This window comes from Elgaria multicarinata, chromosome 2 (genome assembly GCF_023053635.1).
Source record: "Elgaria multicarinata webbii isolate HBS135686 ecotype San Diego chromosome 2, rElgMul1.1.pri, whole genome shotgun sequence".
Taxonomy (NCBI): domain Eukaryota; kingdom Metazoa; phylum Chordata; class Lepidosauria; order Squamata; family Anguidae; genus Elgaria; species Elgaria multicarinata.
In genome coordinates, this window is record NC_086172.1 from 163,553,718 (window position 1) to 163,577,804 (window position 24,087).

The window sequence follows — 24,087 nt, forward strand, 5'->3', positions numbered from 1 at the left end:
GCATACTGGTGATATTGGAGGCCGTGGGATTGAATAAGCTTACCCAAGGGCAGCAGGTATAGAGAGAACAACAACGGGCCAAGCACCGAGCCTTGCGGAACCCCAACTGAAAGGGGAAAAGAGGAGGACGAGCTGCCGTTAGCCGACACGCTGAAAGAGCGACCCTCTAGATAGGAGGTGAACCAGTTATAGACAGAGCCACAGAGTCCAAGGTCATGGAGGGAATCTAAGAGAAGATCGTGATCAACCGTGTCAAAGGCTGCAGTTAGATCGAGGAGAATAAGAATGGAATAATGGCCTTTAGACTTGACAGTAAGAAGATCATTGGTGATCTTGGTAAGGGCTGTTTCAGTGGAATGCAAAGGACGGAAGCCAGATTGAAAGGGATCCAGAGCAGAGTTATTAGAGAGAAAGTCAAGACAACGAGAGTAGACCAGACGTTCCAGGATCTTTGAGACAAAGGGCAGGAGAGAGACAGGTCAGTAGTTAGACAGGGATAGTCGATCAAGAGTTTTCTTGGCAGGCCTTATAGCAGGGTGGTTTGCCGTTGCCTTCCCTGGCCATTATTACCTTTCCCCCACCTAACTGGGTACTCATTTTACCGACCTCGGGAGGATGGAAGGCTGAGTTGACCCGAGCCAGCTGCCTGAAACCAGCTTCTGCTGGGATCGATCTCAGGCCGTGGGGAGAGTTTCGGCTGCAGAAACTGCTGCTTTACCGCTCTGCACCACATGAGGCTCTGAGCAGTGGGAAACCAATCTTTTTTTTTTTTTTTTAAGCAAAAGTGGAGTTAATATGTTTTAAATCACTTGAAAGTCCAGCGGAACAAAAATGCTTCAACGACCCAGCTAAACTAAACAAAGAAGGGGCCTTTTTAACCTTGGGGCTGTCTATACGCTCTGGAAGCCCCCAGGGTGGCTCCCAATCCACGCTGTGTAGGTTATATGACGGAGGCACCATAGAGCAAAGAGTCGAAGATCCCCAACAGAAAAGTGGGGACTTACTCCGACTTTTCCTGCCCGAGCGAGGTCAGCATGGCTCTTCCGCCATCTGTCCTTGCTCGAGCACTGCTCTCGGGGTGTTCCCGGATAGAAGGTGACCTCCTATTGATTGCTGCAAGCCATGGGAAGGGGGAGTGGAAGGACCCAGCGAGACTAATGGCCACCAGAAAATCCACGCTGCCTCCCTCAGTGGGGATTATTCACCACCACCCTGCACCAGCGATACACGGAATTTTGCAGTGGAGCAGCGCCAACCTGGCAGCACAAAGACAGCCCACAGGTTTGGGAGAGAGCTCCACAGTTAGCGTACTATCACAGGGATGGCCCTATCCCATGTTTCTCCCAACCTAGACTTTCTGGGTGTTGGGACATACAGGGTCTCCAAAACAGATCTTAAAATACGGGCAGGTTCATGAAGGAGGACGCAGTCTTTCAAGTATCTTGATCCCAAACCATTTAGGTAAGAGCCAGCATCTTGAATAGTTATCCCTAGGTCTTTGATCACTATCTGTGGACCTGGGCCGTGTATATCAGTCCCAATATTTCAGTTGCTTTCATGTTCACTTTTTTCTTTGAAATTGCTATCCTTTGTTCACTCGCTTTTGACAGAGCATTCAGATGGTGTAATTGTCAGCTCATGGCAGTTCACTGCTTTCTCAGTTCTCCTGCTGTAGTTATTAAAGACCTGATTTGTGACAACTTTTGGGGGTAACAAAATGCAGTTGTACCATGAGCCTGTCTAGTCTCGAGCCGCAACACACTTTTAGGCTTTTAACGTCTTCTTTGCCTTTAAATAAATAAATGTAAGTAAGCATTTTCTCCTTGTGGGTTCAGCCCATTTTATTGCTTCCTGAGGAGCATGGGTAGGTGGGTAGCATTAAATAGCCTCTCAAGCGCCGCACTGTCAGTTTCTGTTTCAGCAGGGGTAGGCTTTAATTACTACTTTCCTTGTATTAACTTCCTTTCTTTTCATTTTTTAAAATAGTGAGGTAGCATTTTTTAAAGTACATAAAAACCAATAAAACAAAAAACAAAACAAAAACCTCTACACATATGTCATAGCTGTTTTTTCGTAAAGTAACATGTAGGTGACATTATATACATCTATAATAATAAAGAGGATGTCTGTCTGTCCATTAGTGCCGTAGTACCAAGGCTGTTCAGTATGCATACTAAGGGGGCTGTAGAGGTGTGCACTTTCGGGTTATTTTGTTTTAAAAACACAATTAATTTGAACAGCCATCTGGACAGCCATCTATCGGGTATGCTTTAAGGTGGATTCCTGCATTGAGCAGGGGGTGGGACTCGAAGGCCTTATAGGCCCCTTCCAACCCTACTATTCTATGATATGATTCTAAATGTGTCCATATTATTGAAGGTTGCAATAACATGTTGCGCCACTAGGGGCAGACTTCCATCACCAGCAGTTAGCCTTGCAATTCATAGTTTGAAGCCAAGGGAGATTAGCAGGTCGAGGAACAGAGATATATGCCTGTCTCTTGTCCCACTGCTGCAGGGCTGCCCCCACCCCTGGGCCTGGCCTGGCCTGGCCCTTCCCTCAGGGAACTATAGGATACACCATGGCAAGAGCCAAGTCTAGTGCTGCCAGCAGGCATGACTTCATTCAGACAGGGTGAACCCAATGTGTCCAATTCTGACAGTTGTGTAACTTTGCTTGAAGCTTTCGCTGTATCAAACTGAGGGCTCTTCCAGGCCATGCAAAGCGTGCTCCGTTCACTAGTAAATAAAGAAGAAGGAATGACTAAAATGGGGAAACATTTCCTCAGCATCACTGGAGGCTTTAGTGTGGAAGGTCCTTGGAGGTGCTTTTTGGACTGAATGGTGCAGTTGTCCTCTCCTGGGGCTCTCAGTTGTAGTTGTTTTTAACTGAGCACTTGTGACCACGGGTGAGAGTTTTGAACAACTGGGTCAGGAATAAGAGCTGAGGGAAAGCTGCCAAAGCTACTTGCAATTTAGGGAAGTCCCTTCCACCCTAAGCTACTAGACTCAGTGAGATAGAACAAAAATATTTGCCACAGATGAAAATTAGGTCATTTTACATCTCACATCTCTTTAGCCTAGTTCTAAAAGCAGCACTTCCTACTCCCTCCACCCCAGTTGCCCTACAGTCCAAGTAGAACAACAGGAAGAGTTTAAAAGAGTGTCATGTGGTAGCTAAAGGCAACAGAACATGGTGCATTGTCACAGCAGCAAACCTGAAAAGCCAGCGGCCACCAGGTATTAAAATCTAGATTCTAGGTTCAATCTCCGATGTGGATCATGAGAACATAGAGGGTGGCCTTATGCTGATTAGGCTATTTGTCCATCTCTGTAGGGATTGGACACAGCACCTCTGAGGAAGCACCCCTAACAGACTTGGGTGATTCAGAGTCCAATGGGGAGGGGCCTGCAGGAGGTTGCAGGAGACTGGCAGTCCCAGAGTGGAACTTCTCCAGGAACAAACTCATAGTTGGAAAGTAGCCGGACAGGGCCCTCTTCATCCATGGGAATGCCAGAGCAGTAGCCACAGCACCAGGAGGTGCCACCGTTAGAAATACAACATCCTAGCGGTAGACGTTGGGCTAGGCAAGAGGAGCAACATCAACTTGTGATACATTCCAAAGAGGTGGCTACACAGAGAAGGTCCCTCTGGAAAGACCCTCCCTAATGGAGGGGCTGAACCCGCCACTCGGATTGTTGAAGATATGGCTGGTGCCAGGTTTTGTTTCCACTATCTAACATAGTTAACCAGAGGGAGTTGCTTATAGCTGAAGTGGTCCTGTATTATGCAAAGCTGTCTAAAGACTTCTCTCTGGCTGTTCATGGATTCCAAATGTAATCTGAGGCACTGCTGATCTAACGGTAGCTTGCATAATAAAAGCCTTTGTTTTGCACTTTGATCACTCTGATCTCTCTGATCACTTACAAAGAGAGGACTCTCCTATAACCAGTGGATGGTCTATAGGTCCTTCCCCATATTCCTTTGCCCATTCCTTTTACCAGGGTTAGATCTGGAACCTTCTGCATGCAACACATGTGCTCTTCAGGTGAGCTGCAGTCCCTGGTGCTGGGCTAAGCTATTTGGTCCAGTGATTTTCAGCACTCCGGATAGGGGTGAGGGCAGCAAAACAGCCATGAAAGATTTTGGGTATCTTTTGGGTTTGAAATTAAATCTACCATCGTAAGCCCACCGAATTATTAGTTTTTCTCTGTAACATTTCTGAAAATCCCCTCCCACCCACTTTCATGGGAGCAAGTGACCCTCCAAAAGTGAGGTAGGGGCCTTTTCAGCCAAGCATGAATAGCCCTTCCCTTGGATGCCAATTTAGGATAATTATCTTGGCCATGAGCACGCATTTTCATGCATCACGTCAAATGCTTAATTTTTTCTTCTCATGCACATGTTGACATGGTTCATGGTGGAAAGCAGAAGAGAGTGGATTTTAAATCATACTAGATGTCTGCCGCCAAAGATTTGGCAATAAGTTGAGTTCTTGTTTATTCAGTGATTTTAAATCTTGCTTGATTTAGGGTGTGCACCTCTTGTTTTTCCTGTTGTTTCGAGAAGGAACTTGCCTCTGTCTTACTTTAACGAGGGAGGAGGAGAATAAAAATGTGATCTCTGACTTGGGTACCTGTGCTAATGCAGGCTGAAACGTTGCCTAATATATACACTTTCTGTTCTCCATGTTTGCAATACTGTGGATCTGTTGCACAGGAGTCTCTCAGTTTAGTTTTATAATTGCAACCCTACAGCAGAAGTCCAGAATCTCTTTCAGTTCATGGAACAAATTCCATTTTGGGGAAGCTCTTGGGGGCCACTTTCCAGTGGTGGGTGGGACCAAAGGAAAAATGAATAGAGCGCAAAATACTCCAAATATTTTAGCTTAAGGCTCTTACTACCAGTAACTCAGCCTTAAAAGCGTTTCAGCCGTTTAGAATGAGGGAGAACTGCACGAAAGTTGGGAAATCACCCGGAGTGGGGCCAGGGTAATGGGGCATGACCATCTGGGAGAACCCTGGAGTGCCGGATTGGAATCCCCAGGTAGGCTGGATTGGGTTTGAGATTTTGCACTCCTGTGTATGACTTTCTCTGTAAAACTCTAGACTAGTTTTCCCCTATGGGATGTGTTGGACTGCAACTCTCAAACATCCCAAGCCAGCATGGGCTCTTCTGGATGTGCCCCCTGCGCCCCCCCCATCTGAAGTTCTGCATCTTTGGTTTAAGATGACCTAAAAGAGATGAGGGAGGATGCAAAACTAAGGTTGAATGTTCTACAGTTTTTTGGACACCCAGGAAAATCACAGAATGAAGTTTGAGATGCAGAATTCAGCTTCCTGGAAATTTCCATTAAAAAAAAAAGTGTCTAGCCCTTATAGGAGTGAAGATATGCTTCCAAATTGCCTGGGAGATGCCTGCTGAACTCTTAGAAGGCAGACACCCAAACTATTTATTCATTTATTTTAATCATTGGCCTGGTTCAGACGACACGCTAAACCATGCTGCTTAACCACAAAATGGTTAATGGAATACATTAAGGTCAATGCATTCCGTTAACCATTTTGTGGTTAAGCAGCATGGTTTAGCGTGTCGTCTGAACCAGGCCATTATTTCATGTCTATACTGCCCAATAGCTGAAAATCTCTGGGCGTTTTACAACAATTAATAAGATATTAAAATACAGCATAAAATATAAATATACAAAATTTAAAACAATTTAGACAGCTAAAAACAGATTCAATAGAATACTAGAACTGCTTAAATTACCAGTAGTTTGGGTTCAGGCTTCCTTACCAGCATAACTGCCTGGCCCTTTCCATGAAACCAGAACAAATTAAGTCAATTGTACAGAATAAATTATGCATAGAATCATAGAATAGTAGAGTTGGAAGGGGCCTGTAAGGCCATCGAATCCAACCCCCTGATTAATGCAGAATACGGAGAATCAAAGCCATTTTAGCTTTATACAGATCGCCGATTCCAGCTTTTCCTGCTGCAGAATTTTAATTTCTCTGCATGATGTTCTGGGCATCATGGAGACAGAGCTGGCAAGTAAGGTCAGGATTGAATTCCATTGGTGGGTGCATTTAATTGGCAAGTCTGTTTGTAACCTCAGCTCTGCCAATGAGCGTGGCACAATTTGGACAATTGAGTTTAGGCTATTCATGTGTCTTCTCTGCTGGCCTTTCTGCTGAACAATAGATTTCGTTAGGCAAAAAAAAAAAAAAAGTCAAGCCAAAAACGCAGAGTAGCTTCCTGCACATACGCTCTCTATTTTGGTAAAGCTTCCTTTTCCTGTTTGGTTACAAGACTCTTTGTAAACTTTCAAGTTAAACGGCTTGGCTTAGTTTGTGTTCTGCTTTGTAAAGTTACACAGACTGTTTCATTTTATGGTTTAATGCAATAAATGTACCGGACAGATTGTTACTACTCTGTTTCTTCCCAAAACGTACAACCAAGTTTTTTCTGCGATGGCAACAAGGTAAGTATTTGGTAACCTTACTGAGAATGATTGACACAGATTCATTGCAGAATAGTATCCCGTGTTATGAAGAATAGGAGCTCATGTCTGAAGAAAGTGTAAAAGTAGGTTTACACTCACTTTAGGTTTATTTGGTGTGTGGTGGGGAAAGTGCGTGTGATTGAGATCTCCAGACAGTGGTAAAGTTGGGCCAGATATATACTTGGTGTGATTTTGTCTTTCCTTACATTTCCATTGTTTAAGGAATTTCAGTTAAATTCATTAGAAATGAAATGTCATCTCGCTATATCCTTTTCACTACATGATGCCGGCTGAATGTCATGTGATTGTAATTTCATGATCAGTTTTGTCAAGTGCTGTTGTTGGATTGAATTTGGAATATGTGAGGCACATATGCAAGCTGGTACAAAGATTGCAGCTAGTTTGAACAGGTTTCAATTTTGAATTGAAGTAATCAAGGCCGAAGAGACTTAACTTGCTGGTCTAGTTACTCAAGTCAATTTACAGACTTAAAACGGTTTATTCATGGGAAAGTTTATTTATGGCACTGATGTGAATTATCCTTGTACATCCCTTTAAAAGCACCCTTTCCTAACCAGGTGCCTCCAGGTGGTTTGGACTATAACTCCCATCAGCCTCAGGCAGCATGGCGAGTGGTCAGGAACCAGTTTTGTTTAGCTGAAAATGTACCTGCATTGTAGACCTTCAATTACTTGAAAGGTTGTCACACAGAGGAGGGCCAGGATCTCTTCTCAGTCTTCCCAGAGTGCAGGACACGGAATAATGGGCTCAAGTTACAAGAAGCCAGATTCCAGCTGGACATCAGGAAAAACTTCCTGACTGTTAGAACAGTATGACAATGGAGCCAGTTACCTAGGGAGGTCGTGGGCTCTCCCACACTAGAGGCATTCAAGAGGCAGCTGGACAACCATCTGTCAGGTATGCTTTAAGATGGATTCCTGCATTGAGCAGGGGGTTGGACTTGATGGCCTTGTAGGCCCCTTCCAACTCTACTATTCTGTGATCTATGATTCTATGACCCTACATCATAATTAAGTGGCTAAACCTTAAGCAGTGCGTTTAGTGTAAAAATCTTATCATTTGTTGTTTCTGGTGAAAAGCTTCTGTGTGACAATAGCAGTTCCAGCTCCAGCTGGTGTCACCTTGTTGGTCTTCTTGCCACTAGCAGCAGTGGCGACGAACAAGTTGCTGTTTCCTGTGATTTCCTTGTTCCTCTTCTGCTCTGAATCTGTGAAGGAGCCAGACACTGCCAGAGAGAGGAGAAAGATGGACATTCATGAAGGCTATCAATGGCTTCTAGTCATGACAGCTATATATTTCCTCTGGTATCTGAGGCAGTATGCTCCTGTACGCCAGCTGCTGAGGAACAAGAGCCGGGAGCATGACAGTGCACTCCTGTCCCGCTTGTGGGCTTCCTATGGGCATTTGGTTGACCCGTGGGGGGGGGGAACAGAATTCTAGGCCTTTGGTCTGACACAGCAAGGCTCTTCTTATGATCTTATGGCAGTGGTGCTGAGAGAGGACTGGAAGAAGGCTACTCGCTGCTACCGTTAGGAATCCTAGCGGCTACAGTTATCTGGCAGCTCCCTACCATAAAATATCAAACTTACAACACACTTAAAGCTTTTAATCTGTGCCTGAAACGAGGAGTCTTAGCTGCACATGTAACAGTGCAGTCCTATACATGTCTCTGCAGAAGTGAGCCACATTAATTTAAGTGGAAGTTCTGTGCATAAGACTGCAGCCTGATGGAGCTAAGCAACAGCCAGAGCTGGTAGATTTCAGCTGGGGCCACTACTGAAAAGCACATTGCTAACAGTTTCTTCAGTTGCCTTGCTCAGTCAGTCTCTCATTTGGAATTTGGAAGGGCAGAGTAGATTTATGTCAACCCATCCTGGAGACACGGGGCGGGCAATTAAAAAACAAACATTTCATGACATAGATCAAAGTTGAATATATTCAAATACCCCTCAAGTAGTGATGTACAGATTTTTAAAACATCTGTTCTGTCCGCTTTTTTGCAGTTTATCAGGTGCCTTTCGTTCTGTTGTCTACTCGTTGATGGAATGGTTTTTTCCCCCCAGTTCCCAAACTGAACTGGGAATCAGGAATGAGACAAATGCCAGCACTTGTTCAAAAGATTACAGATATTGCACTCGCATTCAGAGCTTCAAACGGGGCATGCTTGCATGTTTTGCAAGCAAAACTGAAGTTCTCATCCATCCCTAGTTTTAACTTGGCTAATTTCCACCCCAGTGGTCGGCCTGAGGCTTCCACCCAGCTCTCACAGTTTCTTGTTGCCACTTGAGGGGTGACTCATCCTCGGTCTGGTCTTTGCCAAACTGTCTGTGTAGTCACCACCCTGAATCTCTCCCCTTGCTTGTTCATGACAGCTCTCTCACACAGCTGGCTGAAAGCTCAGCAATGTGGAACAGATATGAACCACTCCCAGAGATGGTATCATGACAGAAATGAGTGTTATAGAGAAACGAGAAGGTAAAGATTTGCATCGCCAAACTATCTTGTAGTCCTTGGGCCACGTAGTGCAGGTGTCCCCAACCTGATGTCCTCCAGATCTTTTAGACTTCAACTTTCATAAGTCCCAGCCAGTGTAGCCAATGGTCAGGAACACTTGGGAGTTCTAGTCCAAAACATCTGGGGGGCATCAGGTTGGGGAAGGCTGAACTAACAAATACTGGGCATGTTTAGCCTAGAGAAGAGAAGATTGAGGGGAGACATGATAGCACTCTTCAAATACTTAAAAGGCTGTCACACAGAGGAGGGCCAGGATCTCTTCTCGATCCTCCCAGAGTGCAGGACACGGAATAACGGGCTCAAGTTAAAGGAAGCCAGATTCCAGCTGGACATCAGGAAAAACTTCCTGACTGTTAGAGCAGTACGACAATGGAATCAGTTACCTAGGGAGGTTGTGGGCTCTGCCACACTAGAGGCCTTCAAGAGGCAGCTGGACACCCATCTGTCAGGGATACTTTATGGTGGATTCCTGCATTGAGCAGGGGGTTGGACTTGATGGCCTTGTAGGCCCCTTCCAACTCTGCTATTCTATGATTCTATGATACTTTATCTCATCTAGGGCAGGGGCAGGGAACCTCTTTCAACCCAAAGGCTAAATTCAATTTTGGTGACGCTCTTGTGGGGTGGAGTGGGGGCACATTCCAGTGCTGATTGGAATATACAAAATATACCAGTATATTATGGTTTAAAGCTCTTACTGTAAGCAGCTAAGCCTTAGAAGAGGCATTTCCAGCTTTTAGAATGGGAGGGGAGAATGCAGAAATGCAGTGAACCAACCCAACAATCGGTGGTTGGGGGAAAGGGGGGCAGACAAACAGGGGTGGGGCCCTCTGGAGAACACCAGAGGGCCAGATTGGGGCCCCAGGAGGGCCACGTTGGTCACTGGGCCAAGGCTCCCACCTCTGACCTAGTGAATACCACTTTAATTAAGTGGACACCTCTAGGCTTCCAAGCTTTCCCAAATTACATTACTTCTAAGGGATGGAATGTACCTGAGCATTAGGATTACAGCCCTACTGTCATATGTAGGGTGACCGTATGGAAAGGAGGACAAGCCTCCTGTATAGAAAAGGGGATTTCAGCAGGTGCTGTTTGTATGCATGCAGCACCTGGTGAAATTCCCTCTTCATCACAACAGTTAAAGCTCCATGCCCTCTTTTGTATCTGGTCAAGAGGGCAAGACTTTTGGTCTGGTCCAACATGGCTCTTTTTATGTTCTTAATAGAGCTTACTTCTAGGTAAGTGGGATATGATTGCAGTCTAAATGCTCTATATTTCTCTACTGCTGGATCTCCTTCTTTACAAGAGTTCCTTAAATAGACTGCCATTGGTCAGGTTAAACTGCCTGGAATACATTGTCTATAGAGGGTTTTTTTTAACTCCTATGGCCAAGGAACCTCCTTTTTCCCTGTAGAAAATAAGTAAATTAAAAGGAAGGTACTTCGTGATTACATGCTCGTGACACAGAATGTAACATAGCCTTGTGAAATATCCTAAGAACTCAAGGGGTAACTTAGCAATCATATAGTCTACACATGGGGAAGCTTTTATATATTCAATTCAAGTCTATTCTATTTTAGATGTGTAATATCTTATTGTAAAATGCCATAAGTGTAAGCTATTTGTGTTTTCTTCAAGATTTCAGTTTCACTGGACCAGGATGGATTTTGTTTGTGTGCTTTTCATTGCAAGTATCAGTTCCTTCTTTTTTATTATTTTTAAACTTTTATTGTAGCTTTAGAAAAGATACAACCAGGATTGCTGTACAGCCATGTTAAAGAACAGATATCACTGTTCTTTTTACAGGTCATAAAAATGTCTCTCCAGTCAGAATGTACATTGCAGGTTTGGTGGGCCCTGTCTCGTAGAGTTCTTTTTGACATAGGTGGTAAAGGGGGAAACCACAAGGCAACAAAGGTGTTGCAAGCTTTAATGCCCTTGCCACCCCTCACCTTGTGCGTCAGTTTTTCTGAGAGCGGTATGGTCTCCACTTATCCATCCACCACTGGCCATTATTAGGTCCTTCTTGAACAAAAAAAAGTATTCAAAAGAATGTACAAATAGAAATGCAAAGGCCTGGAAAAAATTGGGGAAACCCCATTTCTTTTTCTGAGGACTGTTCATTTTTTTCTGAAAAATTGAACAGCTTTAGATTATGAAATACAAAAGAATATTTTTATAGAAAGACTAGAAATGTAAATTGTTTGGGAATAATGAAGCCATGGCAAGGGGGGAAGGAGGAATGTTGTTTTAGTCTTCTCTGTAAGATTCTCAGTATAGTTATTTTTTTCATTCCTTATTAAAATTCTTGATCTAAAGAATATTGTACTGGTAGACATTTCCCAACATGTGAGTAGAGTCACCATTGTGTGTCCTTGACAGTTTGGGTTTTGTTCTATAGAGTCCTGTGTTTGATGCTGTAGCAGTCATTTAATGCAGTTCTAATCTACTCAGACAACAATTATAAATGAGAAGTGCAGTAACAGAGGATGCAATCTGTGAACAAATAAAAGCTTCTTCTTTTTTTGGAAAGGTCTATGAAATGTTGATGATTCTGAGCAATTAGCAGAATATTGTTGAGAGAGGAAAAGTTGTATTCATTCCATGAATTATTTCTTCTCTCCCTTCATATCCCTGCACTTTCTCATCATTCTTTTGGCCACCCTTCTTATACACCCAAGATTTGATGTTCTATTGATCATTTTTTCTTTCTGCTCCCCACCTGTGGAATATCTTTTCTGCCTTAACATAGGCACTCTATTTTTAAAGAGTTCCTGGAAAGCCATATTTCAAAAATTGACTCGCAAGCTAAGATCTTTTAGAGCTTGGCCCGCCTCTTTCTTTTGGTTTTTCTACATTTCTATTATTGTTGGATTGTTAGAACCTTCCCCAACCTGATGTACTCTGGATATGTTGGACTACAAGTCCCATCATTCCAGCCAGCATGGCCAGTGGCATATTAGATTGCGACCAACCCTGTGGGCTGGGTTTGTCTCTCTTTAAGCTTTTGGGTGGTGCTAAGTATTTAAATGCAATAGGAATTTATCATAATGATGTCACACAGCTTGAAATATGCTTGCATATCGGAAGTGATGAATCACATTCCCCCAGGAATAATTGCTTTTACTTTTTAGAAAATGCAAAAAAGAAGAAGAAAGAAAAAGTAGTAGCACTATTTTGATAGAAGAAGCATTGGTAATGTACTACAAATAAAAACATGGGTTTCTACTAAGAAGGTCTTTTTTTGTTGTGGAATGAGCTTCCCAGAGATGCTCGCCTGGCACCTATGTTGCGAGGTTTTTGACAATGACCTTATTTTCCCTGGCATTTTAGTCTTTCAGTTTGTTTGCTTTAAATCTGCTACTGTATTTTAAATCTTTGCATTGCTGCGAGGTTTTATTTTGTTTTTTAAAATATTATTTTATACTTTAGTTTTAAATTTTTATATAGCATTTTTTGATAGCCAAATTCCTGGAGGAGAAGGTTAACTCCCTTTTAAAGCCATTCAAATTTGTGGCCATTACTGCACCTTGTGGTAGTGAATTCCATAGCTTGACTATGCACTGCGTGAAAAAGAAGTTCAGAGGCAATGTCGTTGCACTGCACTTGGAGAGGAAGGGTCAACAGTTGAGGAGGGCAGTTGCCTTCCTGCCCCATCTGTGAGCTTTCTGGAAGAATTTGGCTGGTTAATATGGGGAAACAGGATAAGGGACTATGTACTGACAGTTGAGCTGCAATTTTTTAATTTTAGTTTCTTTATTTTAGTTTCTTAGGAACATAGGAATCTGCCTTATACTGAATCAGCTCATTGGTCCATCTAGCCCAGTATTGTCAACACTGACCAGCAGAAGCTCTCCAGGGTTTCAGGCAGGAGTTTTTCAAATCTTACCTGCAGATGCTGGAGATGGAACCTGAGACCTTCTGCATGCAAAGCAGGTGGTCTACCACTGAGCTATGGCCCTTCTCAGAATGTGTGTGTGAAAAAAAGACAAAAGGTGGACACTTGCAAGATTTTCTTTGAGTATTCTCCACTCTTTTTTGCCATTAGTTGCAGCTCCAGGTGTTGGAAGACCCTTGGGCAAGACACCCTCAATGCCTCCTTCTCTTAGGCCATAGCTAGACCCAAGGTTTATCCCTGGATCGTCCAGGGGTCAAACCTGTTCATCTAGGTAACACACAGGGGATCCAGTGCTCAGGCAGGGGCGAACCCTGGATGATCCCAGGATAAACCTTAGATCTAGCTGTGGGCTTAGTGAGTCTACCTTCTCACCACCATGACACCAGCTGCTATTGTTCTTCTTCCTCCTCCTTATCATTGCTACCACTTGCTTTCTTGACAGGCAGAGAGCTGGTGAGCAAGTGGGCAATGGCATCTGCTGCTCCTCCTTCTCACCACTACTGTTGTCTGGGTCAGAGTTAGAGGCAAGTGAACAAGCAAGTTAAGAACATAAGAAGTGTCATGCTGGATCACCCCGAGGGTCCATCTCGTCCAGCACTCTGTTCACACAGTGGCCAACCAGCTGTTGACCAGGGACCAACAAAGCCAGACATGATGCAACAGTATCCTCCTGCCCATGTTCCCCAGCAAATTGGTGCACACAGGCTTACTGCCTCGAATACTGGAGGTAGCACACAACCATCAGGGCAAGTAGCTATTGATAGCCTTCTCCTCCAGGAATTCATCCAACTCCCTTTTAAAGCCATCCAAATTGGTGGCCATCACTACATCTTGTGGTATTTATTTATTTATTTATTTATTACATTTTTATACCGCCCAATAGCCGAAGCTCTCTGGGCGGTTCACAAAAATTAAAACCATCATAAAACAACCAACAAGTTAAAAATACAGATACAAAATACAATATAAAAAGCACAACCAGGATAAAACCACGCAGCAAAATTGATATAAGGTTAAAATACAGAGTTAAAACAGTATAATTTAAATTTAAGTTAAAATTAAGTGTTAAAATACTGAGTGAATAAAAAGGTCTTCAGCTGGCAACGAAAGGAGTACAGTATAGGCGCCAGGCGGACCTCTCTGGGGAGCTCATTCCACAACTGGGGTGCCACAGCGGAGAAAGCCCTCCTCCTAGTAGCTACCTGCCTCACTTCCTTTGGCAGAGGCTCACGGAGAAGGGCCCCTGTAGATGATCTTAAGGTCCGGGTAGGTACATATGGGAGGAGGCGTTCCTTCAAACAACCTGGCCCCAAACCGTTTAGGGCTTTAAATATCAATACCAGCACTTTGAATCGGGCCCGGACCTGGACTGGCAGCCAATGAAGCTGGAAAAGGACTGGCGTAATGTGATCTCGCCAGCCAGTCCCTGTTAGTAAACGGGCTGCCCTGTTTTGTACCAGCTGAAGCTTCCGGACCGTTTTCAAAGGCAGTGGTAGTGAATTCAATAATTTAACTATGCTCTCTGTGAAGAAGTTCTTCCTTTTATTTGTCCTGGATCTCCCACCAATAAGCTTCCTGGGATGACCCCAGACTCTAGTATTTTGAGAGAGGAAGAAAAATGTCTCCCTACCCACATTCTCCACACCATGCATAATTTTGTATACCTCTATCATGTGGTGAAGAGAGGGAGCAAATCCAGGGACCTTATCAGTGGGTCCCTGCTGGGGTGAGGGCCCTCTGCAGGTGCCCAATGGTGCCTACCCATGATGCCTACCCCTGGGTGCCACTCCCCTGCTCCCATGCCCTGGAACAACACTATATCCAAGGCATTATGGAGGAGGCAGAATGCTGGGCAGGCTGCCAATACAGTTGTTGCTGCTGACACTTCTATTGGGCAGTGTAGAAATGAAATAAATAAATAAAAAGTCACCACCACTTTTTCCTCCACCTTAAAAGAATAGACGCTGTACTGTGGCAGAATCTTACGTACTGTAGTTTTAGATGTTCAAACATTTATATTGGATTTCATCGTGTTGGATTTTATGGTTTCAGTTGTTGTGAACTGCTAAGAGAGCTTTGACTACTGGGAAGTATAGAAATGTAATAAATAAATGAACTTAAATTACCTTCTTAATTCTGCCGCACAACTGTAGTTACTCCTTTGATTGAAAAAAGAAAGAAAATAGGAGTCCATTTCATACGTACCTCTTTTGAATAAGCAGCTTGTGGTCTCTTAGCTCTGTTTGACTAACCTGTTAAAGTTAGCATAGCAGGACAACCACATATCCGGTGCAATGACACCTCTCACGCATTTTTTTAAAAAATAATAGCCAATGCTGAGTGAAGTTTATAGTGGGACTAGCTGGCCTATTCTAGTACAGAAGGTAGAACCATAGCTCTGGTTTCCTGTAGGATTGGAAAAATATTAAACGTGTGCAAATGACACTATTGTTAACTTGTCCATAAGTAATGCATATAAAATAAAGAAGCAACTGGGATTAGACCTGCTGGGTCCTCACCATAAAATGCAGAAAGAGCTCATATTTTCAGCTGCCTCCTGAACTGCAGGTTTTTCTGGTTATGGCTGATGTGGTCCACATTAGATGCCAGTTATCTGTGTTCGACTTGGACTGGTGAGGCCATAGCCTTGTTACAGCTCTGCCATTTGCCTCTCGCCTGCTCGCATGAAACATGGGGGGGGGGAGCGTCTACATGACGTCGCTCTGCTCACCGATTCCTTCAAAACCCTGCAGCATTGCTGCTGCGAGGTGAAATCGATAGAGCAACATGGCAGGAGGATCCACCGGCTACCCGTCCAGGAGAAACCGCAATACCGTTGTCAGACGGTGGGAATGGGGAGCAAACCAAAGGGCTGGAAAACTGCGAACATCTTTCTTGCACTTCTGCGCAGCTTTGAAACCTGCACTGCTACAGTTCATTTCATGGGAACAGGACTTTCATTTAATATGAACTGGCCTTACATGGTGGCCATTTGGCTTATCAAGCCTGTCCTCTGCCCTGCGTCCCTACACTGGGATCCACCCAGAGCCACGCCCACTGTATTAACACAAAACTAAGCCACCATTGACAGACCAAGAAGCAACGTGGTGACATTGGAGCAACTGAAAAAGTTGCAGTAAATAACACTTCGAAAAAGCAGTTTCGCAGGAGAAACCCCCCCCCCCCAAATGTGGCTGTGAGTTGGTGGCTGCGTCATTTAAACAACAGGGTGCAAGTGCACAGCCACAATGGCGTATGTAGAGCATATAGACAAGCCCTTGTAGTTGGAGAGAACCCGTATGACATTCCGTCCCAGCATCTTCAGCATGGATAGAGCTGCTTGCACAGCTAAAATCTCTCTTTTAGCCTTAAGGAATCAGCATCCTTTTCAGGCTTGAAGAAAGGCAGTAACAGCGGCACATGGGGGTTCTGTGGAGGATTCACCTGCAGCTTCTTACTCTCCATGCCTTTAAAGAACTGCTGGTTCTTTTAAAAGTCTAGAAAAAGACGGAGAGTACTTCACATGGCTGCCATAGCGCTCTGCTACAATGTCTTCTGTTTCCGGAAAGGAGCTGCCTTTGGAATGTATGTGTGAACACCCAAACTCCCGGTTCTCACAGCACTGGTGGAATAGACAAATCTTTTGGGATTTTGGCCGCCTTTAAAATCCAATCGCATATTCAAACATTTGCGCACAAATGTAGTCAATTCCAGTTTTGGGCTTCTCTGGTTTGTTACATCAGTCTTTTTTCTTCTGTACCTTAAATTTGGAGCCTGGGATAGGCTTGACTTGGCACTAAGAGTGCTTAAAGAGTGTGTGTAGAAAAAATAAGATTGCTAATAGAAATTACAACAACAGCAGGTTTGCTAGGAGGACAATTGACTGATTAAACAATTAAGCATCTGCCTTTTTTCCACTGAAAACTTCATTATCGGTGCCTTTCTGAAATGTTGAAGGAGGTGTTAGGTAACTGCAATTAATAAACAAAAGCTATTAGTTGTTAGAAGGGCAACCTCTAATCAACTGTAACACTCTTTCAGCTTGATCAACTGTAGCTTAATCAACTGTAACTCTTTTGCCCCCTGCTCAGTAATATACCCAAAAAGCCTCAATGAATAAAAATGTAACCTTAACTCTCAACACCAATATCCAGTGGTATTATATCCCCACTGATTAAAATTGACCTTCACAATTTAATCAACATTTGTAAGCAGATGTATTAATAATAATCACAACCAGCAGCCATGGTAAGAAAAAGCCCTTATGTCAATACAGAGGGACTATGGAAGGGGCCATAGCTCAGTGTGATGGAGCACCTGATTTGCGAGGTTCGATCCCCAGCTAGGGCAGGAAAAAGTATTGCCTGAAACATGGAGAGCCACTGCCAGTCAGGGTTGACAACACTAGCTAGATGGACCAGTGGTCTGAACCCAGTATGAGGCAGGTTCCTATGTAGAATCTTGAGGGGACAGGGAGGCATCCACCCTCCATCCTCCATCCTAGCACTGCTTATGGGAGTGGCTGGCCCTCTACACTATGCACAGCAAATGTGCTGCAATGAACACATGAAGCTGATTTGTATCAGTTCATCCCATTGTTCTATTTAGTCCGTAGTTGGCTATTCTGACTGGCAGAAATCCTCCAGATAGCCAAGGAGAGAGACCTTTCCTAGATCTGCCACCAGAGATGTTTTTAACAGGAAATGCTGGCACTTAAACTGGCACCTCTGCATGCAGAGTAGTGGGATGCAACTGAGATACAACCCCTGCCCAGAGAGGTGTTAGGATCATTGCATGATATATGCTGGTCCTTGCAGGATTCATTCTTCGTGATTCAGAGAATGGGGGAACAATCCATCAGAAACATTTTCTGCATTGGCTTGATTGAAATGAGTGAGAGCTATAGCTCACTTTCACAGCTGTGACTCATTTCTTGCCAGATGTGAAGCCAGATGTGTGGCTGCTGCCCAAACCAATGACCTGACATCTCCATATCTTGCTCCTCATCCTCTCCCTGATTTTAATGTCAAGGAATATAAAGACGTGTGACATTACATCAATGTGCCCTGGTTTTCCCTGTCCCTCCTCAACTTCATGGGTGGTGGTGGCCAGGAAACTCCAAGTTTGATTGCATCACACAAACCTGGACATCCCTACGGGAAAGGAGGCAGGAGCTAATGTTTTAAATGGCACTCCTGTTTGAAACTGTATCTCGTTCTGGCTTCAATGGAGCTTGGACTGGAGAAGATCAAGGGTGAATGTGCTACAAATGGCTCCACATGTTTTTCAAGAATGGCTCTTACTTAAAACAAAAGCAGTCATTCCAGAGCTCTCTGTTAATCACTCAGCACACTACAGTATCCCTCTTGATGCATTGCCATGTTGCGGATTATGCCAGTGGAACTCTTCATTGCTTTTTTTCTTGTAGGCAGCAATTGTTTTTGCCCATCTTGAGGTTTTAGGAAAAATATGTTCTGGCTATACCGGAAATAGTTCTGACCATAGGCCATACTGAAACAGGGGGCTTACTTTTAAAAATAATTCATTTTGCCTGTCCCACTCCTGTAAACCAAAACTACTTGTTTACTCTTCACTTTTCACTAAAGAGCTATATCAGCCACCCACAACCTGGACCCCTCCAGATGTTTTGGAGTTTAATTCCCATCAGCTCCAACCAACATGGCTAATGATCAGGAATGCTGGGATTTATAGCCCAAAACATTTGGAAGGGACCAGGTTGGGAAAGGCTGCTCTATATGTTCATGGTCCAGTGGAGTAGATTCCCCTTCTTACATCTAAAAGAAATAAAAGTGGACAATGTTGGTTTTTCATAAAGATGGTCCCTGCTGGATTAAACCTTCTATTCTAGCATCCTGTTTCCAGTAGTGGCCAATCAGAGGCTGATGGGACACCCACAAGCAAGTTCTGAAGGCAACAGCCCTTCCCAGGCACTGGCCACTAGCAATTGGTATTTGCGGGCATGCTGGCTTTGAACAAGGATGTTCTGGTTAGCTATTGTACCTAATCATTTATAGCCCCACCACCCATGTATTTGTCTAATCTGCTTTTAAAGGCTGCATCTTGCAACAGTGAATGCAATTATTCAATTAGGAAGCTGTCTTCTTCCAAGTCGGACCAATATTGAGTTGAATCAGCTCAATATTGTCTACACTAACTGGCAGTTTGAGACCGCAGTCTTTCCCAGCCATGCCTGGAGATGCTGGAAGGCTGAACTTGAGATCTTTTGAGTGCAAAGCAAGGTGCTGAATCAGCAATATTTTGTTGCTGGGAAAATGTATTTCTTTTTCCTAATAACAATGCCATTCCAGTTTGGAGTGTTATCTGTAAAATAATTGCACAAGTGACCATGCATTTGTACAGTTTGATAGTGCTCTTGACATCACTGATGATGCCATGTGCATTGGGTGTGTTCTGCCCCCCACCATACTGTATAGGTTCCCATTGGCTCCGGTATCAGTGGGCCGTTGAATCCACTCCGGGTTTCAGTCAGAGTGGATTCAACAACCCACTGACATCGGCGCCACCAGTTTCTACTGTAGGATTCTATTATCAGTGCTGAGTTTCCAGAGAGAAGACTTGTACAGGAACTGAAATTAACTAGTGTTAAAGCAAACTCTGGAGACACCTCTGAGCAAGGATCCCTCAGGCCTTGCAGTGAGACTTTGTCAGGGCTTGGTGCAGAAGTGAAACTGAAGATGAAGATGTGCAGATCTTCTAGAGAAGTAGAGCCAATCTGAAAACCCTCTCACTGTGTGATCAGTCCAATTATGTCTCTCCCCACACCTCCAGAGTTCAAAGGGAAAAGCAGTTTTGCAAGTTTAAAACCAGAACTCAGCTGTTCCTGGTGCTAATTGGTAAATATCATGAGCGGATCAGCCAAGATGCTTGCCCTATCTCTGCAGTAAATATATTTTATTTATTTTAATTTTTTTAAATCCCGTTTTTTTAATTTATGAGGGACAAATGAATGGATTATATGCACAAACACTCATATGCTGCTTTAAAAATTTTTTATAAGTAGCCAGTCTGCCTACAAGTGCATTTGGAAGAAGAATACGGAGAGCTGAGACAGCATTCAGTTCATTAGCATGCATGCCTGTCATTTCAGTTGTGAAGTTGTGCTCAACTGACGGATGTTCCCTAAGCTCCCTAAATTTTTAGCCTGACACGAGCATTCACCAAACGTCACCTTGAAACGAGTCAGTTTTTCAACTGCTGTGCAAAACCCCACTTTGCAAGGGGTGCGTCTTTGGTACACGGCTGTTAAGGAGAGGACATTAGAACAGCCCATTGTGCGGTAATTGGATACATTTATTGTGCAGTGGCCCATTGCATGATAACTGGAATGGTTCAATGCATAGAACAGCCTTTCCCTACTTTATGCCTTCCAGATTTATTGTATTACACCTCCAGGGGATTCTGGGAGTTGTAGTCCAACACATCTGGAGTGTCACGTGAGGAAGCATAGAATAGAAAGTTCCGTTGCATGTTAATTGGATATATAATGCTTTTGCCTTCTTGCTTTTAAGCACGCGTATTTATCCTACAAAAACTGAAAGGCAGTAAGGGCAGCTTCTGGAATTATATAGTCTTGACTATAGCCTTAGCTACAGTTTACCAGGGCTACCTTGAGGTTCACAAAATCCCCCCCCCCCCCCGATAGAAGTCTGCATTTGTCTAACAAGGCTTTTACTACACAAACCAATTTCAGTGAGAAGGAAATGATGACTTCAGCTCCCCGCCTGTGGAAAAAGCATCGCGGCCTGTGTGTGGCTTGCGGAGTAGATGTCTCCTGTGGGTTGTATAGTGAATGCTGTTGATCTGCAGCAGCTGCATTCGAAAGATAACACTCCCCCCCCCACCCCCCAGGCACTTCTGTTGCATTAAAGCTTTTAGATGCTTTCCTCTGTACAGCAATCCAAAACACTCTTTTTAAAGTTAGGCTTCTCTGATTGTGGAAATATTTCCATTATAAGACCTTCAGAATATTTACACACAAGTTCAGTATTGTGCCACTGCCGCTGATATTTTCAGTGCAAATATGAAACAGCCTAAGCAGATCAGATTGGCACAACTTTAAAGGTTTAATAGTTGGAGCTTATTCAAGTGGGCTGCACAGGCACACCCAAATTATTTACTGCTGCTTGCTAGCACCAAGGCTGGCTTGATTCTTGTGTTACCTTGATGACAAGCTAGCTACTGAAAAGAAACAACACTTCTGCTTTGCCAGGTCGTCATATTGCAGGGCACCGGTTATGGTTGGCAGGATCACAGGGTTGGTTCCCAGGCCAGCAGCCCCAGTAGATGCATGAAGTAGAATCCTAAGCATACAAAAGTGCTTTTGACTAAAGGTCTAAAGGTCAAACTAGCTGCTGTGTCTTAGATTGCAGGTTGCACCAAATATTCTAAACTTGGGGCTGTCTATACACTCCCAAAGCCCCGCAGTAGGTACACAGTGGCACTGCATCGTTTATACGATACAGCAGCCACTACAAAGCCACCCCAGGGCTTTCCTGCAAAGCTCTGCATTTAAGACGTCAGGGACTTACCCAACTTTTTAGGCTGGAGAGAGGCAAATGCAGCTCTTCCGCTGTCTAACCTTGCTCTAGCATCAATGCAGAGGCATTCCCAGGCAGAAGGTGACCCCTGTCCCACCCCATCCCACCCACAGGTGTTCAGGCTAGGTTGGGATCTGGTGAGTCAATGACTGAAAGTATAGCAGAAAAGCAAGCTGAGCCAGTCCACAAACAGCCCTGGTCAGATCCCAAATTGCAAATAACAAAACCAAGGCAAAAGGGGTTATACTGAGAGAGCAGTCAAACCCACGCAAGGCCACTTACAGAACAGGGTCCAATCAGAAGGAAAGGTTCAGAGGTGGTAAGCCTTATTTCCAACCACTTCTATAAGCCTCTGGAGTGCTAAACCCCCTATCTCTGCCCACTACTTTTTTTTCTTTTCAGTTCCCTCTTGGACTAGAGAGGATGAATTGTAGAGGAGCAGGACTGGTGGGTATTGGTCACCCTATATAAGGGGAATTCGACCTCTCTCTTCTGGTCTCCCACTGGTTCTGGTTCATAGTCACTCCCAACCCATTGCTGGTTCAGTATGACCACTTTCTCAGTCAGCCTTCCCCAGCCTAGCGCCTTCTAGATGGCCTGGACTGCAACTCCCATAATTCCCAGGCCAATGGCCATAATGGTTGGGAATTTTGGGAGTTGCAGTCCGACACATCTAGCGGGCGCTGGGTTGGGGCAGGCTCTGTACCCACAACATTTAGTTTGTCTCTAAGTTGAAGCACCGATGTGTCAGCAGGGTGGTTTAAGAAAAGCTTTTGCAGAAGAAATGGTTCTTCCTTCCGTCTGAAAGAAAGCAGAATGAAGTGTTTCTTCAAAAGCCTGTTTTAATATTGTTTAGGTGACTGCAGAGATTGGCTTGTTCTGGTTGGTGTTTGATGTCCTGCCCACGTACTAATTTGGGTTACAAAAATTATTTCATTTTAATGGTACATTAGCTCATTTAATGGATCTAGATGAATTTGTATTGTTCCTTTGTGTTGAACATTTAAATGGATTATAATGGAATACTTCAAAATATAATTTTTAAACTTTGTGAATATCTTGGGTAGCATCTCATTTCTACGCTGCTTTGAATTTGACAAGAAAAACCAATATTAAAAAAATAAGTATTAGAGCAAATAGATATTATGGGAATTTAAATATGTCATTATTCTAGGCCATTACCAGTAGTAGCTTAATGCGTGTGTTTGATTTCTTTGGTTTACTTAGGGTGAAAAGGAGGACAGGGCTCCTGCATCTTTAACAGTTGTATTGAAAAGGGAATTTCAGCCGGTGTCACTTGTATGCATGCAGCACCTGGTGAAATCCTCTCTTTATCACAACAATTAAAGCTGCAAGAGCCCTGCCCTCTTTTGTATCAGGTCACTCTATTATAGCTCATGCAGCTTTAAATGTTGTGATGAAGAGGGAATTTCACCAGGTGCTGCATGCATACAAATGACATCTGTTGAAATTCCCTTTTCAGTATAACTGTCCTCCTTTCCATATGGTCACCCTCATTTACTTAGCAGATAGATAAACAGACTCTTTCCAGGATCTATGCAGGAAAGGTTGAGCCATGGGGTTGTATCCAATAGAATCATTGAAACGAATGAGACATAAATTAGTCAAAACTAACTTAAATTCCATTCATTTCAATGGTTCTACTCTAAATAGGACTTATGTTGGATTTTACTCATAGATATAACTCTAGATATATAAATTCTTCCCCGGATCTATGCAGGAAAGGTGGGAGCCATGGACAGCCCAGGTGGCCCTTGACCTGGAGGTAGTCAGCATATGGCTTTTTAACAAAGCCTTTAATGGTTAAATATACCAAGCTTGCACATTGTTTTAACAGTTTTTACTGCTTTTGAATTACATACTGGTTTTAACTTGATTCATGGTTTAATTTGTTTTTAGTGGTGTAGATTTATTGTTTTATCTTGTATGATTTTATCTGTACGCTGCCCTGAGATGATAGTGATATAGGGTGGGATACAAATGTTTCAAATAAATAAATCACCAGCATGTTATACCTATGCTGAGGGAACTGCACTGAGTGCCCAGGTCAGGTTTAAGGTTGTAGTACTTCTTTATAAAGCCCTAAACTACTCAGGATTTGGGATGTATGGATAGTGTAAAATCCATTCCGTCTGTGTTTCGTGGACTGTGCAGCGTCCATTCACAGACTGATTCGATTTTCTCCCCATTGTGCAGAAATAATTCTGTAAGAAAGTTCATAACAATTTACATAATTAATATTAGTGCATAACATTTAGCATATTGTCCCCCATTCCATTTGGAGATTGTGGGCTCTCCCACACTAGAGGCCTTCAAGAGGCAGCTGGACAGGCATCTGTCAGGGATGCTTTAGGGTGGATTCCTGCATTGAGCAGGGGGTTGGACTCGATGGCCTTGTAGGCCCCTTCCAACTTTACTATTCTGTGATTCTATGACTTTTCCCTAGGAGTGGGCGAATTCACCTGCATCTGCCTGGTCGGCTGCCTTCCCCTGCTCATCAGCCAAACAAGCTGCCTCTGAGGTTTGGCTAAGCTCAGCATGGCCTGATG

At 43.7% G+C, this 24,087-nt stretch overlaps 1 protein-coding gene across 2 annotated transcripts in view; it reads left to right on the forward strand.

Moving 5' to 3' along the window:
• The window catches only part of EVL (Enah/Vasp-like), a 201,391-nt gene that overhangs the window by 78,435 nt on the left and 98,869 nt on the right, over positions 1–24,087 (forward strand). Inside the window, exon 1 of one of the 2 annotated variants that reach the window (XM_063118040.1) lies at positions 6,357–6,484. The exons of the other annotated variant lie outside the window; for it this stretch is intronic. Within the exon in view, the coding sequence (XP_062974110.1) occupies positions 6,474–6,484 (11 nt within the window). The 5' untranslated portion in view covers positions 6,357–6,473. Of the gene's footprint in view, positions 1–6,356; positions 6,485–24,087 lie in introns of those variants that run through there. 2 annotated transcript variants of the gene reach the window in all.